Source organism: Tachyglossus aculeatus, chromosome 26, assembly GCF_015852505.1.
Source record: "Tachyglossus aculeatus isolate mTacAcu1 chromosome 26, mTacAcu1.pri, whole genome shotgun sequence".
NCBI lineage: Eukaryota > Metazoa > Chordata > Mammalia > Monotremata > Tachyglossidae > Tachyglossus > Tachyglossus aculeatus.
In genome coordinates this window covers 5,997,651-6,019,267 of record NC_052091.1, presented here as the reverse complement: position 1 = coordinate 6,019,267, position 21,617 = coordinate 5,997,651, and the positions used below count along the sequence as shown (strand labels likewise).

At 53.8% G+C, this 21,617-nt stretch overlaps 1 protein-coding gene across 1 annotated transcript; it reads left to right on the top strand.

Annotated features, from left to right (window-relative positions):
• The first annotated feature begins 1,621 nt into the window (after positions 1-1,621).
• PHLDB3 (pleckstrin homology like domain family B member 3) lies at positions 1,622-16,788 on the top strand. The gene is made up of 15 exons (XM_038766974.1): positions 1,622-1,843; positions 4,580-4,756; positions 6,072-6,209; positions 7,238-7,366; positions 7,526-7,693; positions 8,061-8,171; positions 8,649-8,738; positions 9,074-9,175; positions 9,540-9,642; positions 9,776-9,872; positions 9,960-10,047; positions 11,062-11,205; positions 11,521-11,773; positions 12,600-12,685; positions 16,631-16,788. The coding sequence occupies exons 1-15, from the start codon at positions 1,649-1,651 to the stop codon at positions 16,763-16,765; spliced, it is 2,016 nt and encodes a 671-aa protein (XP_038622902.1). The 5' UTR covers positions 1,622-1,648; the 3' UTR covers positions 16,766-16,788.
• The last annotated feature ends 4,829 nt before the right edge of the window (positions 16,789-21,617 follow it).

Below are 21,617 nucleotides of genomic sequence, written 5' to 3'. Positions count from 1 at the left end.
TATTATTATTATTCTCTGGGGCTCAGTTCCCTCAGCGCTTAGAACAGTGCTTAGCACATAGTAAGCGCTTAACAAATAGTATTGTTATTATTATTATTATTATTATTATTCTCTGGGCCTCAGTTCCCTCAGCGGTTAGAACAGTGCTTGGCACATAGTAAGGGCTTAACAAGGCCCCAGGCGGCAGAGTGCGCGGGCGCGGGCCCTACCCCGGGGCTCACGGGGCGCAAGTGTGTGTGTGTGTGGGGGGGGGGACCGGTCTGGACGTAAAGGGAGGAGTGTGCTGGACGCCTCCGCCCGGTGTGTGTGGGGGGAGGGGGAAGGTGCGCGCGCACACTCCGGAGGCCGGGCTCCTCCCCCCGGCCCTGCAGCGCCCCCGCGAGGCCGGCTCTTGGCCCCGCCCCCGGCGATAAGGCCACGCCCACCAGGCCCGCGCAGGCACCGCCCACGCGGACCAATCAGGCCCTGCCCCCGACGCGCAGGCCCCGCCCACCTAACCCGCTCGGGCCCCGGCCCCAGAGCGCATACCCCGCCCTTTTGGACCGCTCGGGCCCCGCCCACAGAGCGCGTGCCCCGCCCCCGGCGCGCAGGCCCCGCCCCCCGGCCCGCGCAGGCTCCGCCCCCAGGGCGCATGACCCGCCCTCCTGGACCGATCGGACCCCGTCCGTACAGCGCATGCCCCGCCCTCCTGGACGGATTGGGCCCCGCCCCCCAAGGCGCATGCCCCGCCCATCTGGCCGTGCTCAGGCCCCGCCCCCGGCGCGCAGGCCACGCTCACCCGGCCCCCACAGGCCCCCGTCCCCAGAGCGCATGCCCTGCCCTCCTGGACCGATCGGGCCCCGCCCCAAAGCGCATGCCCCGCCCTCCTGGACCGATCAGGCCCCGTCCCCAGAGCGCATGCCCCGCCCTCATCATCATCATCATCATCAATCGTATTTATTGAGCGCTTACTATGTGCAGAGCACTGTACTAAGCGCTTGGGAAGTACAAATTGGCAACATAGAGAGACAGTCCCTACCCAACAGTGGGCTCACAGTCTAAAAGGGGTACCTCCTGGACCGATCGGGCCCCGCCCCCAGAGCGCATGCCCCGCCCATCTGTCCCGCTCAGGCCCCGCCCCCCGCGCGCAGACCACGCCCACCTGGCCTTTTTAGATCCGTCCCCAGAGCGCATGCCCCGCCCTTCTGGACCAATCGGGCCCCGCCCACAAAGCAAATACCCCGCCCATCTGGCCCGCTCAGGCCCCGCCCCCGGGGCGCAGGCCACGCCCACCTGGCCCGCTCAGGCCCCGTCCCCAGAGCGCATGCCCCGCCATCCTGGACCGATCGGGCCCCGCCCACAGAGCGCTGGCCCCACCCACCTGGCCTGTCCCGCAACACGCCCCCTGCCGGGCACGCCCCCGTCCCGCACCGCGCCCCCTGCCGGACACGCCCCCGTCCCGCACCGCGCCCCCTGCCGGACACGCCCCCGTCCCGCACCACGCCCCCTGCCGGACACGCCCCCGCATTACTAGGCTGATGATTGATGATGATGCTGCTGCTGCTGATGCTGATGATACTGATGCTGATGATGCTGATGATGATGATGATGATGATGGTTCCCGTCCCGTCCCCTCCCAGCACGTGTGGCCGAAGTCGGAGCGCGGGCCATGGGGGCCATGGGGGCCCCGGGGAGCCCCGGGGACGGGGCCCAGGAGCCCGAGCAGCGGGAGCCCCAGCCTCAGCCGGAGGGGCCCAGCAGGACCCCCGAGGCCCCAACCGACGGACAACACCCGCAGGATGACGACGAGGAGGAGGAAGAAGAAGAAGAAGAAGGAAGCAGCACGGAGAGCAGCAAGGACCGGGTGAGGAGGGGACACACATACACACACACACACACACGCAGAGACAGAGGTCAAGAAACGGACTGACCCTCTCCCCCTCCCTCCCATCCCCAGCCCGTGCCTAACTCTAATAATAATCATAATCAATCAATCAATCGTATTTATTGAGCGCTTACTGTGTGCAGAGCACTGGACTAATCAATCAATCGTATTTATTGAGCGCTTACTATGTGCAGAGCACTGTACTAAGCGCTTGGGAAGTACAAATTGGCAACACATAGAGACAGTCCCTACCCAACAGTGGGCTCACAGTCTAAAAGGGGGAGACAGGGAACGAAACCAAACATACCAACAAAATGAAATAAATAGGATAGAGATGTACATGTAAAATAAATAAATAAATAAATAAATAGAGTAATAAATATGTACAACCATATATACATATATACAGGTGCTGTGGGGAAGGGAAGGAGGTAAGATGGGGGGATGGAGGGGGGACGAGGGGGAGAGGAAGGACTAAGCGCTTGGGAAGTACAAGCTGGCAACGTATAGAGACGGTCCCTATCCAACCCATTAGGTCACGCTGCTTCTCACAGCGTGTCTCACATCCTGTCCCTCCCCACGGCGCCCAGGCCCCGGGGTCCCACGTGCAGTGAATTTGGGGCAGAGGGTGGAGGGCCGGGGTCATTCATTCATTCATTCATTCATTCACTCAGTCGTATTTATTGAGCGCTCACTGTGTGCAGAGCACTGGACTACGCGCTTGGGAAGTCCAAGTTGGCAACATCTAGAGACGGTCCCTACCCAACAGCGGGCTCACAGTCTAGAAGGGGGAGACGGACAACAAAACATATTAACAAAATCATCAATCGTATTTATTGAGCGCTTACTGTGTGCAGAGCACTGGACTAAGCGCTTGGGAAGTACAAATTGGCAACATATAGAGACAATCCCTACCCAAAAGTGGGCTCACAGTCTGAAAGAAGTGGGCTCACAGTCTAAAAGTAAAATAAAACATATTCCGGACCAGGTCACGGCCCCTCCGGTTGATTCCCATTTGCCACTTCTACGGGAAGCTCCCAGGGGCACAAGACATTGACTCCACAACTCCCAGCCGGAATCCACTTCCCTGGGAGTGGGAGATGGCTTAGGAAAAAGAGCACGGGGTTGGGAGTCGGAGAACGTGGGTTCTAATCCCACCTCCAACACTTCACTTCTCTGTGCCTCAGTTCCCTCATCTGTAAAATGGGGATCAAGACTGCAAGCCCACGTGGGACAATATGATTACCGTGGATCGACCCTGGTGCACAGAACAGTGCTTGGCGCGTAGGTGCTCAACAATACCATAGGAATAATAATTTAGGAGCAAAAAAGCCTGACGCGTCTATGTCTTAGCCCCGAGAGCATCAGCCCTAGACCCGCTGCCTAGGTGATTTGTTCTTATCGTTGCCACTCTGCCCCTTTTCGAAAGGGCAAGAAAGAGATGTGGCAGCTTGGGCTTAATTTTTAAACCCGCCCATTGAGGATCAATCAATCAATCAATCGATCGTATTTATTGAGCGCTTACTGTGTGCAGAGCAGAGTCCCTACCCAACAGTGGGCTCACAGTCTAAAAGGGGGAGACAGGGAACAAAACCAAACATACTAACAAAATAAAATAAATAGAATAGATATGTACAAGTAAAATAGAGTAATAAATATCATCATCATAATCATATTTATTGAGCGCTTACTGTGTGCAGAGCACTGGACTAAGCGCTTGGGAAGTCCAAATTGGCAACATATAGAGACGGTCCCTACCCAACAGTGGGCTCACAGTCTAAAAGGGGGAGACAGAGAACAAGACCAAACATACTAACAAAATAAAATAAATAGAATAGATATGTACAAGTAAAATAGAGTAATAAATATCATCATCATAATCAATCGTATTTATTGAGCGCTTACTGTGTGCAGAGCACTGTACTAAGCGCTTGGGAAGTCCAAATTGGCAACATATAGAGACAGTCCCTACCCAACAGTGGGCTCACAGTCTAAAAGGGGGGAGACAGAGAACAAGACCAAACATACTAACAAAATAAAATAAATAGAATAGATATGTACAAGTAAAATAGAGTAATAAATATCATCATCATAATCAATCGTATTTATTGAGCGCTTACTGTGTGCAGAGCACTGTACTAAGCGCTTGGGAAGTCCAAATTGGCAACATATAGAGACGGTCCCTACCCAACAGTGGGCTCACAGTCTAAAAGGGGGAGACAGAGAACAAGACCAAACACACTAACAAAATAAAATAAATAGAATAGATATGTACAAGTAAAATAGAGTAATAAATATCATCATCATAATCAATCGTATTTATTGAGCGCTTACTGTGTGCAGAGCACTGTACTAAGCGCTTGGGAAGTCCAAATTGGCAACATCTAGAGACAGTCCCTACCCAACAGTGGGCTCACAGTCTAAAAGGGGGAGACAGAGAACAAGACCAAACATACTAACGAAATAAAATAGAATAGATATGTACAGATAAAATAAATAAATAGAGTAATAAAGATGTACAAATATGTACAAGGATCAGTTGTCCTACAGAGCCCGCTCTGGATCTTTGAGGGAAAGTGGCGCACTTCCCTCATCTATCAGGTTCTGTTTAACTTCGAAGCCTTTCTTGGCGGTTTTGGTTAAGGAAACCTTGGGGAGAGGCCGCGTGCTGGCCGTTGCGGGGGGCTCCCTGACTCGTCCCCCTTTTCATCCCAGGTGGTGGAAGCCCCGTCCCTCCCGCCATCGCCCCCGTCCCCGCCGCCCCAGCCGGAGGGGCCCCGGGGGGCAGCCCGGCGCCTGCGCGGGAAGCAGGTGGAGGCCCTGACTCGGTTGGCCCTGATGGAGCAGAGAGTGAAGGAGCTGCAGCAGCAGAGGAAGGAACTGAGGATTGAGGTGATGGGCTGGAGGTGCCTGGCCTCACCCCTAATAATAATAATGATGGCATTTATTAAGCGCTTACTATGTGCAAAGCACTGTTCGAAGCGCCGGGGAGGTTACAAGGCGATCAGGTTGTCCCCCCCGGGTTCACAGTCTTCATCCCCATTTTACAGATGAGGGAACTGAGGCCCAGAGAAGTCAAGTGACTTGCCCAAAGTCACGCAGCTGACAGTTGGCGGGGTGGGGATTCGAACCCACGACCTCTGACTCCAAAGCCCGGGCGCTTGGACCCAGGCGTCCTGTCCTTCAGCTGCCTCCCCACCTTTCCGGTGCCAGGGCATCCTGTCCTCCCAGCCCCCCCCTCCACCTTCTCATTCATTCGGTCATCATCATCATCAATCGTATTTATTGAGCGCTTACTGTGTGCAGAGCACTGTACTAAGCGCTTGGGAAGTACAAGTTGGCAATATATAGAGACAGTCCCTACCCAGCAGTGGGCTCACAGTCTAAAAGGTGGGCTTGAGCGCTTACTGTGTGCAGAGCACTGTACTAAGCGCTTGGGAAGTAGAAGTTGGCAACATATAGAGGCAGTCCCTACAGTGGGTTCACAGTCAAGAAGGCCCAGGGCCCAGATGCCCCATTTCCCAGCCCCCATTATCAATCAGTCGTATTTATCGAGCGCTTACTGTGTGCAGAGCACTGTACTAAGCGCTTGGGAAGTACAAGTTGGCAAAATATAGAGACAGTCCCTACCCAACAGTGGGCTCAGGCTTCCTGTCCTTCGGCCCCCCGACCTGTCCAGTGCCCCCCATCTTCTCAGGGCCCAGGTGCCCCATCTTGCAGCAGCCCCTACGCGCTGGACCATCTCCCAGTTGCTGATGGCATTTATTAAGCGCTTACTATGTGCAAAGCACTGTTCTAAGCGCTGGAGAGGTGACAGGGTGGTCAGGTTGCCTCACGGGGGGTCCACAGTCTTAGTCCCCATTGGACAGATGAGGGAACTGAGGCCTACTTGCCCAGAGTCCCACAGCTGACTTTGGGCGGAGCTGGGATTTGAACCCATGACCTCAGACTCCAAAGCCCGGGCTCTTCATCATCATCATCATCATCATCCATCGTATTTATTGAGCGCTTACTGTGTGCAGAGCACTGGACTAAGCGCTTGGGAAGTTCAAGTTGGCAACATATAGAGACAGTCCCTACCCAACAGTGGGCTCACAGTCTAAAAGGGGGCTCTTCCCACTGAGCCACCCTGCTTCCCGGTTTCCGAGACCCAAGTACCCCAGTCTCCGGTCCCCGGGAGTCCCAGGCGTCCCCGGCTCGTCCACAGATGGAGGTGGAGGTGGCACTGCTGCGCGGAGAGCTGGCCGGGGAGCGAGTGGCCGCCCGGCGCGAGGAAGAGAAGCTGCGGGAGCTCACGGGGCAGCGGGACGAGGCCCAGCGCAAGCTGCGGGACCAGCGGGACCAGGTCACGGCCAGGGACGGGGGACGGCGGGGGGTCCCCGGGGTCGGGGGGAGTCTCTTGCGGGCCGGGTTTCCCTGGAGTAGTGGACGCTGCCTATATGTTGGGGGTCCAGCACATATTTGAAACCCAAATGGGGTTTTCTGGGACTCCCGGGCCACGGGGATGGGGGTGACTGGGCATTCCCAAACTGAACCCCCTTCTTCCTCTCCTCCTCCCCACCCCCCCCGGCACCTGTATATATGTTTGTACAGATTTATTACTCTATTTATTTTACTCGTCCCTATTTACTATTCTATTTACTTTGTTAATGATGTGCATCTAGCTTTAATCCTATTTATTTTATTAACTAATTTATTAATTATTAATAATCAATGACAATTAATTATTAATTATTTATTAGTAAATTTATTAATTATTTCATTAATATGTTTGGTTTTGTTCTCTGTCTCCCCCTTTTAGACTGTGAGCCCACTGTTGGGTAGGGACTGTCTCTATATGCTGCCAACTTGGACTTCCCAAGCGCTTAGTCCAGTGCTCTGCACACAGTAAGCGCTCAATCAATACGATTGATGATGATGATGATATTTGTTACTCTATTTATTTTACTTGTACGTATCTATTCTATTTATTTTATTTTGTTAGTATGTTTGGTTTCATTCTCTGTCTCCCCCTTTTAGACTGTGAGCCCACTGTTGGGTAGGGACTGTCTCTATATGTTGTCAACGTATACTTCCCAAGCGCTTAGTACAGTGCTCTGCACACAGTAAGCGCTCAATAAATACGATCGATTGATTGATTGATTCTGACGGCTTGACACCTGTCCGCATGTTTCGTTTCACTGTCTATCTCCCCCTTCTAGACTGTGAGCCCGCTGTTGGGTAGGGACCGGCTCTATATGTCGCCGACTTGTACATCCCAAGCGCTTGGTCCAGTGCTCTGCACACAGTAAGCGCTCAATAAATATGATTGAATGAATGAACTTGATTGGGAGACCCTGGAGGGCCTCACTCGTTCCCCATCCCGCCCTTCAGGAGCAGCAGCACCTGGCCGAGGAGCGGGCCCGCGTACAGCAGCTGGCCCGGAGGCTGGAGGAGGTCCGGGGGCTACTGGACTCCCAGCCTGAGAGTCAAAAGGAGCGGCTGCTTCAGGATGCCCACGAGGTGCCCCGCTCCCCGTCCTCAGCTTCGGCCACCCTCCTGTTCCCCCCAGCCCCACCCTGCAGGCCCTCTCCCACCTCCTCCCCAACCCCAGTCCCCCCAGCCTCCCACCCTACTCCCACCAAGCTCCCATCCCATCCCATCCTGGCCTCCCACTCCCAGGTGTCGGAGCAGCTGGAAGCCGCCCAGCGGGGCTACGAGGATCTGGAGTTCCAACAGCTGGAGCGGGAAAGCCGGCGGGAGGAAGAGGAGAGAGATGGGGCCGGGGCCGGGGGCCGGGAGCTGGAGGGACAGATCTGGGAGCTGGAGGGAAGTCTGGCCCAGCACAAGGTAAGACCGGGACCCCCATGGGGTTGGATCAGGGGAGGCGAGTAGGAGGTCCGGGGCTCTTCGAGGGGTCTGGTAAGGAAAGATGGGGGACCAGTGCCCCCCTGGCTCCTAGATTCCGGGAGAAGGCCAGGGGTAGGACTCCTAAGTTCCGGAAGAGGGACTGGGATGGGAATCCTGAGTCCCTAGAGGGGAGATGGGGGCGGGACTCCTGGATCTCAAGGAAGGGGGCTGGAAGCGGGACTCCTGGTCCCGGGTTGGGGGCCGGAGATGGGATCCCTGGATCCCGGGGTGGGAGTCCGGGGGCGGGACCCCTGGGCCCCGCTGTGGCCCCAGGCTGAGCAGTTGTGCGGGGGCGGGGGCGGGGCAGCGACGGGTCCAGGTGCTGGAGGAACAGTTGCGCTCGCTGGGAGAGCAGATGGCGGCCGAGAGCCGGGGCCTTAGCCGCAAGAAAGAGGAGGCCATGCAGGCACTGAGCCAGGTGACCTTCCACCCCTGACCTTTGACCCCGCCCTCCACCCTGAGACCCTTGCTTCACCTTCTAACTCTCCCAAAACCTCTTTGCACCCCCCCACTCTACTTTCCACAACGTCTCTCTCCCTCCCCCACTCCACCCCAACAACCTCCTACATTTCCCATCCTGTTCACCCCTCCTCCTCCTCTCTCCTTCCCACCCTCCTCTTCCTCACCATCCTCCTTCCCCTCCTCACTCTCCTCCTCCTCCTTCCCCTTCCTTGTCCCCCTCCCTCCTCCTCCTTCCCCTTCCCCCTTCCTTCCCCTTTCGTCCTCCTTCCCCTTCTCACCTCTTTCCCCATCCCCTCCCTCCTCCCCCTCATCCTTCCCCTCACCCTCCTCATCCTTCCCCTCACCCTCCTCTTCCTTCCCCTCACCCTCCTCTTCCTTCCCCTCACCCTCCTCCTCCTCGTCCTCCTCCCTCTCACCCCACTGCCCCGGCCAGGAGCGGACCCGCCTCCTGGCACTGAACAAGCTGCACGGGGCCCAGGCTGGAGACACGGGCATCACTGAGCAGAACCAGGCCCTCACCAAGGTACCCGGCTGGGACCCAGGCGTCCTCATGCCCAACTCCCCCTTGGCCCCTTTCCCATCCCTCCAGGGTCCCCCCGCATGCCCTGCTCCCCTGGGAGGACCCAGATATCCCGTTCCCCAGCCTCACACCTCTCCCCAACCAGCCCCTCTGCCCCCACACCCCAGACAGCCCTCTGCCAGATTCCCTCCCACCTTCCCGCTCCCCTCTCAGGCTGCTCCTGGCCCAGGGCTCCCCCCTTTTCCAACCCCCCGCCCCCACCACTCCCTGCAATGGGCAGGTGGTGGGAACAGAGCCCGGGCCAGCCTGCCGAGCCCCCTCCCCTTCCCCTTCTCCAGCTCCTGTTCACTCAGAAGACGGATCGGCAGCTCCTGTTTCTCAAAGACCCCTCCGTAGCAGCCGCCTCCTCCTGCCTGTTCTCCGTCCACAGCTCCCTGCAGGTCTGCCCACCGGACTGGAGACTGGAATCTCTGCTGAGGGGGGCGAGGGCTCCGGGGCTCTCTCTGGGTCTCCCCCCACAACCCTCCCATTTCTCCAATTCTCTCCTGAATCCCTCCCACCCTCACACCGCTTATTTCCTTGTCCCTTATTTATTTATATTAATGTCCGCCTCCCGCTCTAGACTGTAAGCTCTGTTGCGGGCAGGGAATATGTTTATTGTTATATTGGACTCTCCCAAGCGCTTAGTGCAGTGCTCTGCACACAGTAAGTGCTCAATAAATACAATGACTGACTCCTACTCCTAACTGCCCCCAGTCCTCGAATTACCCCATCTCCTCCTCTCCCCCGCACCCTTCTCTATAGGGCTCCTTTGGGCTCCAGCGGACCGGGAGTTTGCCAAGGAGACGGGGAGACCGGGCTGGACTAAGGGGGGCCACCCCACGGCCTCTGTCCCTGCACTGTAGCGGTGAGACCCCCAGGGGAGAGGGGGAGAGGGGACGTTGGCGGGGGGGAATTGCAGGGAGGAGCCGGGAGGTGGGCATCAGAAGGGAAGGGGTGTCCTCTACCCCCTCTGAGCTTTCTCCCTTGTCTCCCTCTAGGACCCCTGGAGGCATCGGGGCCACAGGCCCCCCCAAGCGAGGGGGCTCCCCTCAGGCTCCCTCTGTATCAGCTCCTGAGCTGCAGCCCCGGGACCAGGTGCCAGGGAGGGGCGGGGGTGGGAGAGGTCAGGATGATGGGGGGAGAGGGAGGAAACTGAGGAAGCCGTACTCCACGTCTCCACAGCTGTGGGGTCCCCCACCCCGATATCGCTCACATGGAGAAGCTCCTGCACCAGGCCATGGCTGAGAGGGAAAGGCTACTGAAAGCTCGGGTGAGAGACAGGCCCCCGGCCCTTCTCCCCCACCTCAAGATCCCGACCACCCCACCACCGCCCAGGATCCCCCCCCCCAGCTCCCAGATTCTCTCTTGGAGTCCCCCCCGGATCCCGAACTTCCATTCTTCACATCCACCCCGACTTGCTGCCTCTCGGTTCGTTCATTCATTCAATCGTATTTATTGAGCGCTTACTGTGTGCAGAGCACTGGACTAAGCGCTTGGGAAGTCCAAGTTGGCAACATATAGAGACGGTCCCTACCCAACAACGGGCTCACAGTCTAGGAGGAAAAAGAGAGCAGTGAGTCAGGCAGGAGTCGAACCTACAATCTTCTGATCCGTAGTCAGACGCGTTATCCCTCGCGCCACTGGCCCCGCATCAGAACCCCATGGTAGGCACATGGGAGAGCACTAAAGAGTTAGGAGATCTGACCCCTGCCCTCAAGGAGCTCTCAATCTATCTGGGGAAACAGACCCAGCCGTGGGCTGGGTTTAGAATATGGGGCAGGAGTCAGGAGGCGGATTTGGGGATGAGGGTGGGTCAGGGTCCCCTGAGCAGGGCTTTTGGGAGGATAATTACATCCTCCTTGTGACACCCCCCACCCAAGGGAAGCGAGCCCACCTGCCCTGACCCCTCAATGAGGGGAGCCCACCCACCCTCACCCTCCAATGAGGGGAACCTGCTTGCCCACCCCCCCTTGATCATCATCATCATCATCAATCGTATTTATTGAGCGCTTACTATGTGCAGAGCACTGTACTAAGCACTTGGGAAGTACAAATTGGCAACATATAGAGACAGTCCCTACCCAACAGTGGGCTCACAGTCTAAAAGGGGAAGCCCACCCACCCTCATCCCCAGTGAGGAGCGACCCCCCCACCCCCGGCTCTCTCCCTCCAATGAGGGCAGACCACCCCCCCCACCCCGTGACGAGGCGAGCCCATCCGCCCTCCTCCCCCCTGACGCCCAGTGAATTGAGCCCCCACCCCCGACCCCTCGATTATTCCCCAGGAGGAGACAAAAGGAAACAAGGAGGAGTCTAAACCTGCAGAAACACCAGCGACCCCGGTCAGTGGCCTCCTTCCCCAGCGTGGCTCAGTGGAAAGAGCCCGGGCTTTGGAGTCAGTGGTCATGGGTTCAAATCCCGGTTCCGCCAGTTGTCAGCCGTGTGACTTTGGGCAAGTCACTTCTCTGGGCCTCAGTCCCCTCATCTGTAAAATGACTGTGAGCTCCCCGGGGGACAACCTGATCACCTTGTCACCTCCCCAGCGCTTAGAACAGTGCCTTGCACATAATAAGCGCTTAATAGCCATCATTATTATTATTCCCTCGGTGACTCAGAGCCGAGCCCTGGGACATCTGATCCCCCCGTACCCCCACCACCCCGGCCCCTGATTTTTCCTCTCGAGGGCTACCGGTCCCAACTCTCCCCCCCGGCCCCCGGCTCCCCTCTCCTCGGCCTGGCACCAGGTCTCCCCTCCCGTGACTTCCCAACTCTCTAAGCCACAGGCCCCAGAGATTCCCGCCCCGGCGGCTCCCCAGCCCCTGGACCTCCGTCGGCACCTGGAGCGCTGGGGCCACAGCCTGGACAGCTGCCCGCAGGTCCACGTGGCCAGCAGCTGCTGCCGGGGACCACTGATCAAGATGGGCGGGAGGATCAAGACCTGGAGGAAGCGCTGGTTCTGCTTTGACCGGAGCAAGCGCCGTCTGGCCTACTACGCTGGTGAGGGATTCATTCACTCATTCAATCATATTGATTGATTCGTTCATTCAGTCGTATTTATTGAGCGCTTACTATGTGCAGAGCACTGGACTAAGCGCTCGGGAAGCACAAGTTGGCAACATAGAGAGATGGCCCCTACCCAACAACGGGCTCACAGTCTAGAAGGGGGAGACGGACAACAGAACAAGACACGTGGACGGGTGTCAGGTCATCAGAACAAATAGAATTAAAGCTAGATGCACTTCATTAACAAAATAGAACAGTAAATACGTACAAGTAAAATAAATAGAGTAATAAATCTGTACAAACATATATACAGGTGCTGTGGGGAGGGGAAGGAGGTAGGGTTGAGGGGATGGGGAGGAGGAGAGGAAAAGAGGATCACCCCCCCCCCCCGACACAAACATCCCAGCACCCTGCCCCAGCCATCCCCCTAATATCTGGCTCACCCCCTAGATTGTAAGCTCTTTGTGGGCAAGGAATGTGTCTGTCATGTTATCTCATACTTTCCTAACAGCTCAGTATGGTGCTTTGCACACAGTAAGCGCTCAATAAAGCGATTGATTGACCGACTCCTCCCCAGAGCCCCGTTCTTCGGGTATCCCAACCTCAGCACCCTGACCCTTCGACCCTCCTCTCCCAGCCTTACCCGGAGTCCCCACCCTGAGGGTCCCCCTCATCCCAGCCCCATCCGCCCCCACCCCTATCTCGGGAAACCTCACTCTTCTCACTCCCACATCTTCCCCCCGAATTCCTCTTTCTCCCCCTGCCTCCCAAGATGCCCCTTGACCCCCTTCTTAATTCTCCCCCCCATTTTGTCTTCCAGACAAAGAGGAGACCAAACTCAAAGGAGTCATCTACTTTCAGGCCATCGAGGAGGTTTACTATGACCACTTGCGCTGTGCATTTAAGGTGATCCTACCCCCCGCTCCTCAAACGACTCTACATGACCTTCACCAGAGGAAGGGCTCCCCAGCCCAGCTGGCTTGTCCCCTGGGGGAAGGGAAGCAGCGTGGCCTAGTGAAAAAAGCAGGCCTTGGGAGGAAGAGGACCTAGGTTCTAATTCTGGCCCTGCCACTTGCCGGCTGTGTGGCCATAGGCGAGTCACTTAATTGCTCTGGGCCTCAATTTCCTCATCTATAAAAATGCCACTCAGATACTGGTTCTCCCTCTCCCTTAGACAGTGAGGCCCCGAGGGATAGGGACTGTCTAATCAGCTTTTATTGTACCTACTACTAATAATAATGATGGCATTTATTAAGCGCTTACTATGTGCAAAGCACTGTTCTAAGCGCTGGGGAGGTTACAAGGTAATCAGGTTGCCCCACGGGGGGCTCACAGTCTTTATCCCCCTTTTACAGATGAGGTAACTGAGGCACAGAGAAGTGAAGTGATTTGCCCAAAGTCACACAGCTGACAACTGGCGGAGCCGGGATTTGAACCCATGACCTGACTCCAAAGCCCATGCTTTTTCTAATCAATCATCAATCTGTAGTATTTATTGAGCGCTTACAGTGTGCAGAGCACTGTACTAAGCGCTTGGGAAGTACAAGTTGGCAACGTATAGAGACAGTCCCTACCCAACAGTGGGCTCACAGTCTAGAAGGGGGAGACAGAGAACAAAACCAAACATATTAACAAAATAAAATAAATAGAATAGATATGTACAAGTAAAATAAATAGACTAATAAATATGTACAAACATATATACAGCACTGAGCCACACTGCTTCTCTAATTAATTAATGATGGCATTTATTAAGCGCTTACTATGTGCAAAGCACTGTTCTAAGCACTGGGGAGGTTACAAGGTGATCAGGTTGTCCCACGAGGGGCTCACGGTCTTAATCCCCATTTTACAGATGAAGTAACTGAGGCACAGAGAAGTTAAGTGACTTGCCCAAAGTCACACAGCTGACAATTGGCGGAGCCAGGATTTGAACCCATGACCTCTGACTCCAAAGCCCGGGCTCTTTCCACTGAGCCATGCTGCTTCTTCTCTACCTTGGGAGGCCTCAGACTTGGGAGTCAGAGGTCACGGGCTTTCATCCCAGCTCTGCCACTTGTCAGCTGTGTGACCTTGGGCAAGTCACTTCACTTCTCTGGGCCTCAGTTCCCTCATCTGTAAAATGAGGATGAAGACTGTGAGCCCCACGGGGGACAACCTAATGACCTTGTATCTACCTCAGCGCTAGAACAGTGCTTGGCACATAGTAAGTGCTTAACAAATACCATCATTATTATTATTATTAGAGGGGGGAGAGGACAGTAAAACCGAGTTCATTCATTCATTCAATCGTATTTATGTGAGCGCTTACTGTGTGCAGAGCACTGTACTAAGTACTTGGGAAGTCAATCGTATTTATGTGAGCGCTTACTGTGTGCAGAGCACTGTACTAAGCGCTTGGGAAGTCCAAGTTGGCAACATATAGAGACGGTCCCTGCCCAACAACGGGCTCACAGTCTAGAAGGGGGAGATAGACAACAAAACAAAACATGTGGACAGGTGTCAAGTCATCAGAGAAGCAGTGTGGCTCAGTGGAAAGAGCCCAGGCTTTGGAGTCAGAGGTCATGGGTTCAAATCCTGGCTCCGCCAATTGTCAGCTATGTGACTTTGGGCAAGTCACTTCACTTCTCTGTGCCTCAGTTACCTCATCTGTAAAAAATGGGGATGAAGACTGTGAGCCCCCCGTGGGACAACCTGATCACCTTGTATCCTCCCCAGCGCATAGAACAGTCCTTTGCACATAGTAAGCGCTTAACAAATGCCATCATTATTATTATTATTCTCTGTGCCTCAGTGACCTCATCTTTAAAATGGGGATGAAGACTGTGAGCCCCCCGTGGGACAACCTGATGACCTTGTAACCTCCCCAGCGCTTAGAACAGTGTTTTGCACATAGTAAGCGCTTAATAAATACCACTATTATTATTATAAGCAGCGTGGCTCAGTGGAAAGAGCATGAGCTTTGGAATCAGAAGGCACTGGTTCGAGTCCCAGCTCTGCCAGTTGTCAGCTGTGTGTCTTTGGGCAAGTCACGTCACTTCTCTGGGCCTCAGTTCCCTCATCTGTAAAATGGGGATTAAGACTGTGAGCCCCCCGTGGGACAACCTGATGACCTTGTAACCTCCCCAGTGCTTAGAACAGTGCTTTGCGCATAGTAGGCACTTAATAAATGCCATCATTATTATTATTATTATTATTAACAAGTTGGTAGACATGTTCCCTGCCCACGAGGAGCTTACAGTCTAGAGGGGGTTTTTTGTCCTGCTCTGGAGAGAGGGTCCTGGGTCTCGGAAGGAGAATGGGATCCAAGTTGGGGCTTTAAAGATGAGGCCTGTCTCACTTCCCAAGCGCTTAGTCCATTCATTCATTCAATCGTATTTATTGAGCGCTTACTGTGTGCAGAGCACTGGACTAAGCGCTTGGGAAGGCCAAGTTGGCAACATCTAGAGACGGTCCCTACCCACCAGCGGGCTCACAGTCTAGAAGGGGGAGACAGACAACAAAACAAATTAACAAAAGAGAATAAATAGAATAGTAAATATGTACAAGTAAAATAGAGTAATAAATCTGTACAAACATACAGACAGGTGCTGTGGGGAGGGGAAGGAGGTAAGGCGGGGGGGGATGGGGAGGAGGAGAGGAAAAAGGGGGCTCAGTGGGGGAAGGCCTCCTGGAGGAGGGGGAGCTCTCAGTAGGGCTTTGAAGGGAGCATGCTGCTTCTCTAGCTGACCTAATCCCCATACATATCATCATATGTATATATGTTTGTACATATTTCTTACTCTTTTTATTTATTTATTTTACTTGTCCATATCTATTCTATTTATTTTATTTTGTTGGTATGTTTGGTTTTGTTCTCTGTCTCCCCCTTTTAGACTGTAAGCCCACTGTTGGGTAGGGACTGTCTCTCTATGTTGCCAACTTGGACTTCCCAAGTGCTTAGTACAGTGCCCTGCACACAGTAAGCGCTCAATAAATACGATTGATGATGATCATATGTTATATGTTTGTACATATTTCTTACTCTTTTTATTTATTTATTTTACTTGTCCATATCTATTCTATTTATTTTATTTTGTTAGTATGTTTGGTTTTGTTCTCCGTCTCCCCCTTTTAGACTGTGAGCCCACTGTTGGGTAGGGACCGTCTGTAGATGTTGCCAACTTGGACTTCCCAAGCGCTTAGTACAGTGCCCTGCACACAGTAAGTGCTCAATAAATACGATTGATGATGATGATGATGATCAATTGTGTTTATTGAGCGCTTACTGTGTGCAGAGCACTGTGCTACGCGCTTGGGAAGTCCAAGTCGGCACCATAGTGAGACGGTGGGTTCTACTTCCGCCTCTGCCACTTGTCTGCTGTGTGACTTTGGGCAAGTCACTCAACTTCTCTGTGCCTCAGTTCCCTCATCTGTAAACTGGGGATTAAGACTGTGGGCCCCATGTGGGACTCAATAAGCGCTCAATAAATACGATTGATGATGATGATGATCATATGTATATATGTTTGTACATATTTCTTACTCTTTTTATTTATTTATTTTACTTGTCCATATCTATTCTATTTATTTTATTTTGTTAGTATGTTTGGTTTTGTTCTCCGTCTCCCCCTTTTAGACTGTGAGCCCACTGTTGGGTAGGGACCGTCTCTAGATGTTGCCAACTTGGACTTCCCAAGCGCTTAGTCCAGTGCCCTGCACACAGTAAGCGCTCAATAAATACGATTGATGATGATGGGCCCAGTCCTGTTCAATGCTGTGCACACAGTAAGCGCTCAATAAATGCAACTGAATGAATGAATGAATGACCCTCTCCCCCTTTTTTTTTTCCCTTTCCTCCCGTCGGCCTAGAGCCCCAACCCTCGCCTGACATTTTGCGTGAAGACCTACGAGCGCCTGTTCTGCATGGTGGCCCCCAGCCCCGAGGCCATGCGCATCTGGATGGACGTCATCGTCACGGCGGCCGACGAGAACCACGCCCCTTAACAGGCCAAGCCCACCAATAGGAGAGGCCCCTCGGCAGACCACGCCCACCGGCGGATCACACCCACCAATCGGACACGCCCGTCGGCGGGCCACGCCCATCGACGGACCACGCCCACCGACGGGACACGCCCACCGACATTCGCGTCCAACAGGCCACGCCCACTCGTAGACCTCGCCCACAAGCCCACCAATGGGACGCGTCCATCAACAGGCCACGCCCATTCACAGACCACGTCCCCAGCAGGACGCGCCCATCGACAGACCACGCCCACCGACAGTCATGTCCACCAATGGGACGCATCAACGGCCACGCCCACTTATAATGCCACGCCTACGAATGGGACACGTCCATCGGACGTCCACCAATGGGGCACGCCCAACAACAGACCACGCCCGTCGACGGTCACGCCTACCAATGAGACGCGCCCACCAGTAGGACACGCCCATCGACAGGCCTTCCACCGTCAGTCACATCCACCAATTGGACGCATCCCCCAACAGGCCACGCCCACTCACAGACCGCGCCCACCTACTGTCACGCCCACAAATGGGACACGCCCAATGGCAGTCACATCCACCAATGGGACGCGTCCATCAACAGGCAACGTCCATTTGTAGACCACGCCCATCGACTGTCACACCCACCAATGGGACGTGCCCACCAGTAGGACACGCCCACCGGCAGTCACGTCCACCAATGGGACGCACCCGTAAACAGGCCACGCCCACTTATAGACCACGCCCGCCGACTGTCGCGCCCACCAATTGGACAAGCCCATCAGCAGTCATGTCCACCAGTGGGATGCATCAATCAACGGGCCACGCCCATTTATAGACCACACCCATTGACGGTCATGCCCACCAATGGGACACGCCCACCAGTAGGATACGCCCATCGACAGGCCACACCCATCGGCAGTCACGTCCACCAATGGGATGCTCCATCAACCGGCCACGCCCATTGATAGACCATGCCCATCGACAGCTACGCCCACCAATAGGCCACGCCCGTCGACTAGCCACGCCCACCAGTGGGATGCGCCAGTCAACAGGCCACGCCCATTTATGGACCACGCCCACCGACTGTCGACATGCCCACCAATAGGACACGCCCATCGACTGGTCACACCCGTCTGTGGTCACGACCACCAATAGGACACACCCATTCGACAGACCACGCCCATTGACGCCCCGCCCACATCCGGGTCCCGCCCCCATCTTGCCCCGCCCCCCCCAACTCAGTCAATCATATTTATTGGGCACTTACCACCGGCAGAGGCACTGTAATAATAATGTTGGTATTTGTTAAGCACTTACTATGTGCCAAACACTGTTCTAAGCACTAGGGGAGATAATAACAATAATAGTGATGGTATTTGTTAAGTGCTTAGTACGTGCCTGGGATAGATACCGGGCTTGAAATAATAATAATAATAATGATGATGGCATTTATCACCTAGCCTGTGAACCCACTGTTGGGTAGGGACCGTCTCTATATGTTGCCAACTTGTACTTCCCAAGAGCTTAGTACAGTGCTCTGCACACAGTAAGCGCTCAATAAATAACGATTGAATTGAATGAATGAATTTATTAAGCGCTTACTATGTGCAAAGCACTTTTCTAAGCGCTGGGGAGGGCACAAGGTGATCAGGTTGTCCCACGTGGGGCTCACAGTCTTAATCCCCATTTTACAGATGAGGTAACTGAGGCCCAGAGAAGCGAAGTGACTTGCCCAAAGCCGCACAGCTGACAATTGGCGGAGTCGGCATTTGAACCCATGACCTCTGACTCCAAAGCCCGTGCTTTTTCCACTGAGCCACACTGAATGGCCACTGAGCCACTTCTGGAAGTCAGAAGGTCAGGGGTTATAATCCTGGCTCCACCACTTGACTGCTGGGTGAGCTGGGGAAGACACTTCACTTCTCTGGGCCTCAGTTATCTCATCTGGAAAATGGGGATTGAGACTGTGAGCCCCAAGTGGGACAGGGACTGGGTCCAACCCCATTTACTTGGATCCACCCCAGCGCTTAGGACAGTGCCTGGCACATTGTAAGCGCTTAACAAATGCCACAATCATTATTATTATTATTACATTAACTGCCCACAGCGGGGTTACGGTCTTAGAGGGCTCTTGCTCAGTCAGCGGGCGAGATCAGGTCCTTGCTGAGCAATGATGGAGACAGGGCCCAGGCCCAGGCCTCGGGTCCTTTGGCCCACACGGGCCTCCCTGCGTCAATCAATCAATCAATCGTATTTATTGAGCGCTTACTGTGTGCAGAGCACTGTACTAAGCGCTTGGGAAGTACAAGTTGGCATCAGCCAGTAAGAGCCTGGGACAGGAGGCATCCCTGCTAATAGAGATTGGGGCGGGGGTGGAGGTGGGTGGGACAGGTGGGGGGAGCCTATTTATTGATGTTCTTGTGCTGTAATAATAAACTCGCAGAAAAATCCCACCTCTCTGCTACCAAAACCTCTGCACCCTGAAGAGCAGAAGGGTCCTGACTCAATTAATCAATCAGTCGTATTTATGGAGTGTTTACCGTGAGTACAGCACTGTAATGAGCGCTTGGGAGAGTACAATATAACAAAATAGCAAACACATTCCCTTTCCGCAATGAGTTTATAGTCTAGAGGATGAGCTCACAAACTTGGGGTCTAGAGGGCCTTTCTTTTTTTTTTTTTAATGGTGTTTGCTAAGCACTTACTATGTGCCAGGCACTGTACTAAGTGGTGGGGTAGATACACGCTAATTAGGTGGACACAGTCCCTGTCCCACATGAGACTCACAGTCTTGATCCCTATTTTACAGATGAGATAACTGAGGCACAGAGAAGTTAAGTGGCTTGCCTAAGGTTATACAGCGGACAAGTGGTGGAGCTGGAATTAGAACCCAGGACCTCTGATTCCTGGGCCTGGGCTCTTTCCACTAGGCCATGCTGCTTTCCTTGTTTGGCTTCGGCCCTCACCAACCAACCCCCTGTATTTATTCAATGGTATTTATTCATTTAATTGTATTTATTGAGTGCTTATTGTGTGCAGAGCACTGTACCAAGAGCTTGGGAAAGTACAATACAATAAAGAGGGACAATCCCTGCCCACAACGAGCTCACAGTTTGGGGGGGGGGGGGGGGGGGGGGGGGCGGTGGAGACAGACATCAGTACAAGTAAACAGACATCAAAATAAATAAATAAAATTACAGATATATGTGTAAGTGCCCTGGGGCAGGGAGGGGGAAGAGAAAAGGGAGCAAGTCAGGGTGACGCAGAAGGGAGTGGGAGATGAGGAAAAGTGAGGATTAGTCAGGGAAGGCCTCTTGGAGGAGATGGGCCTTCAATAAGGCTTTGAAGGGGGGAAGAGTAATTGTCTCTGTCAGTTTTGAGGAGGGAGGGTGTTCCAGGCTAGAGGGTAGGATGTGGGCCGGGGGTCGGCGGTGAGAGAGGTGAGATCGAGGCACTGTGAGAAGGTTAATAATAACAATCATCATCATCATCATCATCATCAATCGTATTGATTGAGCGCTTACTGTGTGCAGAGCACCGTACCAAGCGCTTGGGAAGTACAAGTTGGCAACATATAGAGACAGTCCCTACCCAACAGTGGGCTCACAGTCTATAAGGGGGAGACAGAGAACAAAACCAAACATACTAACAAAATAAAATAAATAGAATAGATATGTACAAGTAAAATAAATAAATAGAGTAACAAATATGTACAAACATATATACAGGTGATGGTGTTTATTAAGCGCTTACTATGTGCAAAGCACTGTTCTAAGCGCTGGGGAGGTTACAAGGTGATCAGGTTGTCCCTCGGGGGGCTCACAGTCTTCATCCCCATTTTACAGATGAGGTAACTGAGGCCCAGAGAAGTGAAGTGACTTGCCCAAAGTCACACAGCTGACAATTGGTGGCGCCGGGATTTGAACCCATGACCTCTGACTCCAAAGCCCATGCTCTTTCCAGTGAGCCACGCTGCTTCTCTTCAGGTTAGCACCTGAAGATTGAAGTGTGTGGGCTGGGTTGTAGAAGGAGAGAAGTAAGATGAGGTAGGAGGGGGCAAGGTGATGGAGAGCTTTAATGCCAATGGTGAGGAGTTTTTGTTTGATACGGAGGTGGGTGGGCAACCACTGGAGATTTTTGAGACAGGGAGTGGGGGGTGACATGCCCTGAACGGTTCTGTAGAAAGATAATCCAGGCAGCGGAGTGAAGTATGGAGTGGAGTGGGGAGTGGGGAGGTCAACAAGGAGGCTAATGTAGTAGTCCAGGCAGGATAGGATGAGTGATTGTGCCAACGTGGTAGCAGTTTGGATGGAGAGAAAAGGGCGGATTTTAGCGATGTCGTGAAGGGGGAGGCCGACAGGATTTGGTGACGGATTGGATATGTGGGTTGAATGAAAGAGCAGAGTCAAGGATAACACCAAAATTATGGGCTTAGAGAACACTGTACTAAGCACTTGGGAGAGTACACTGTAACAGAGTTCATAGACTCGGGCCCTACCCACAACAAGCTTACAGTCTAGAGGGGGAGACAGACATTGATATAAACAAATTATGGAAATGGACCTCTTAACCTTTGGGTTTCCCTGTTCTCATCATCATCATCATCATCAAGCGTATTTATTGAGCGCTTACTATGTGCAGAGCACTGTACTAAGCGCTTGGGAAGTACAAATTGGCAACATATAGAGACAGTCCCTACCCAACAGGGGGCTCACAGTCTAAAAGGGGGAGACAGAGAACAAAACCAAACATACTAACACAATAAAATTCTCCCCTCTGGGTACTTGGATTTTAGGAATCACCCCCTTAGCCACCAGTACCATCCACACCCCCTACTCCCCGCTTTGCCCCT

Excerpts from the sequence above, each read along its gene's own strand:
- PHLDB3 (XM_038766974.1), top strand. The coding sequence starts at position 1,649 with ATGGGGGCCATGGGGGCCCCGGGGAGCCCCGGGGACGGGGCCCAGGAG. Across the intron at positions 6,210-7,237 it reads TGCGGGACCAGCGGGACCAG|GAGCAGCAGCACCTGGCCGA; the intron begins GTCACGGCCAGG and ends CCCGCCCTTCAG. Across the intron at positions 9,873-9,959 it reads AGCTGCAGCCCCGGGACCAG|CTGTGGGGTCCCCCACCCCG; the intron begins GTGCCAGGGAGG and ends ACGTCTCCACAG.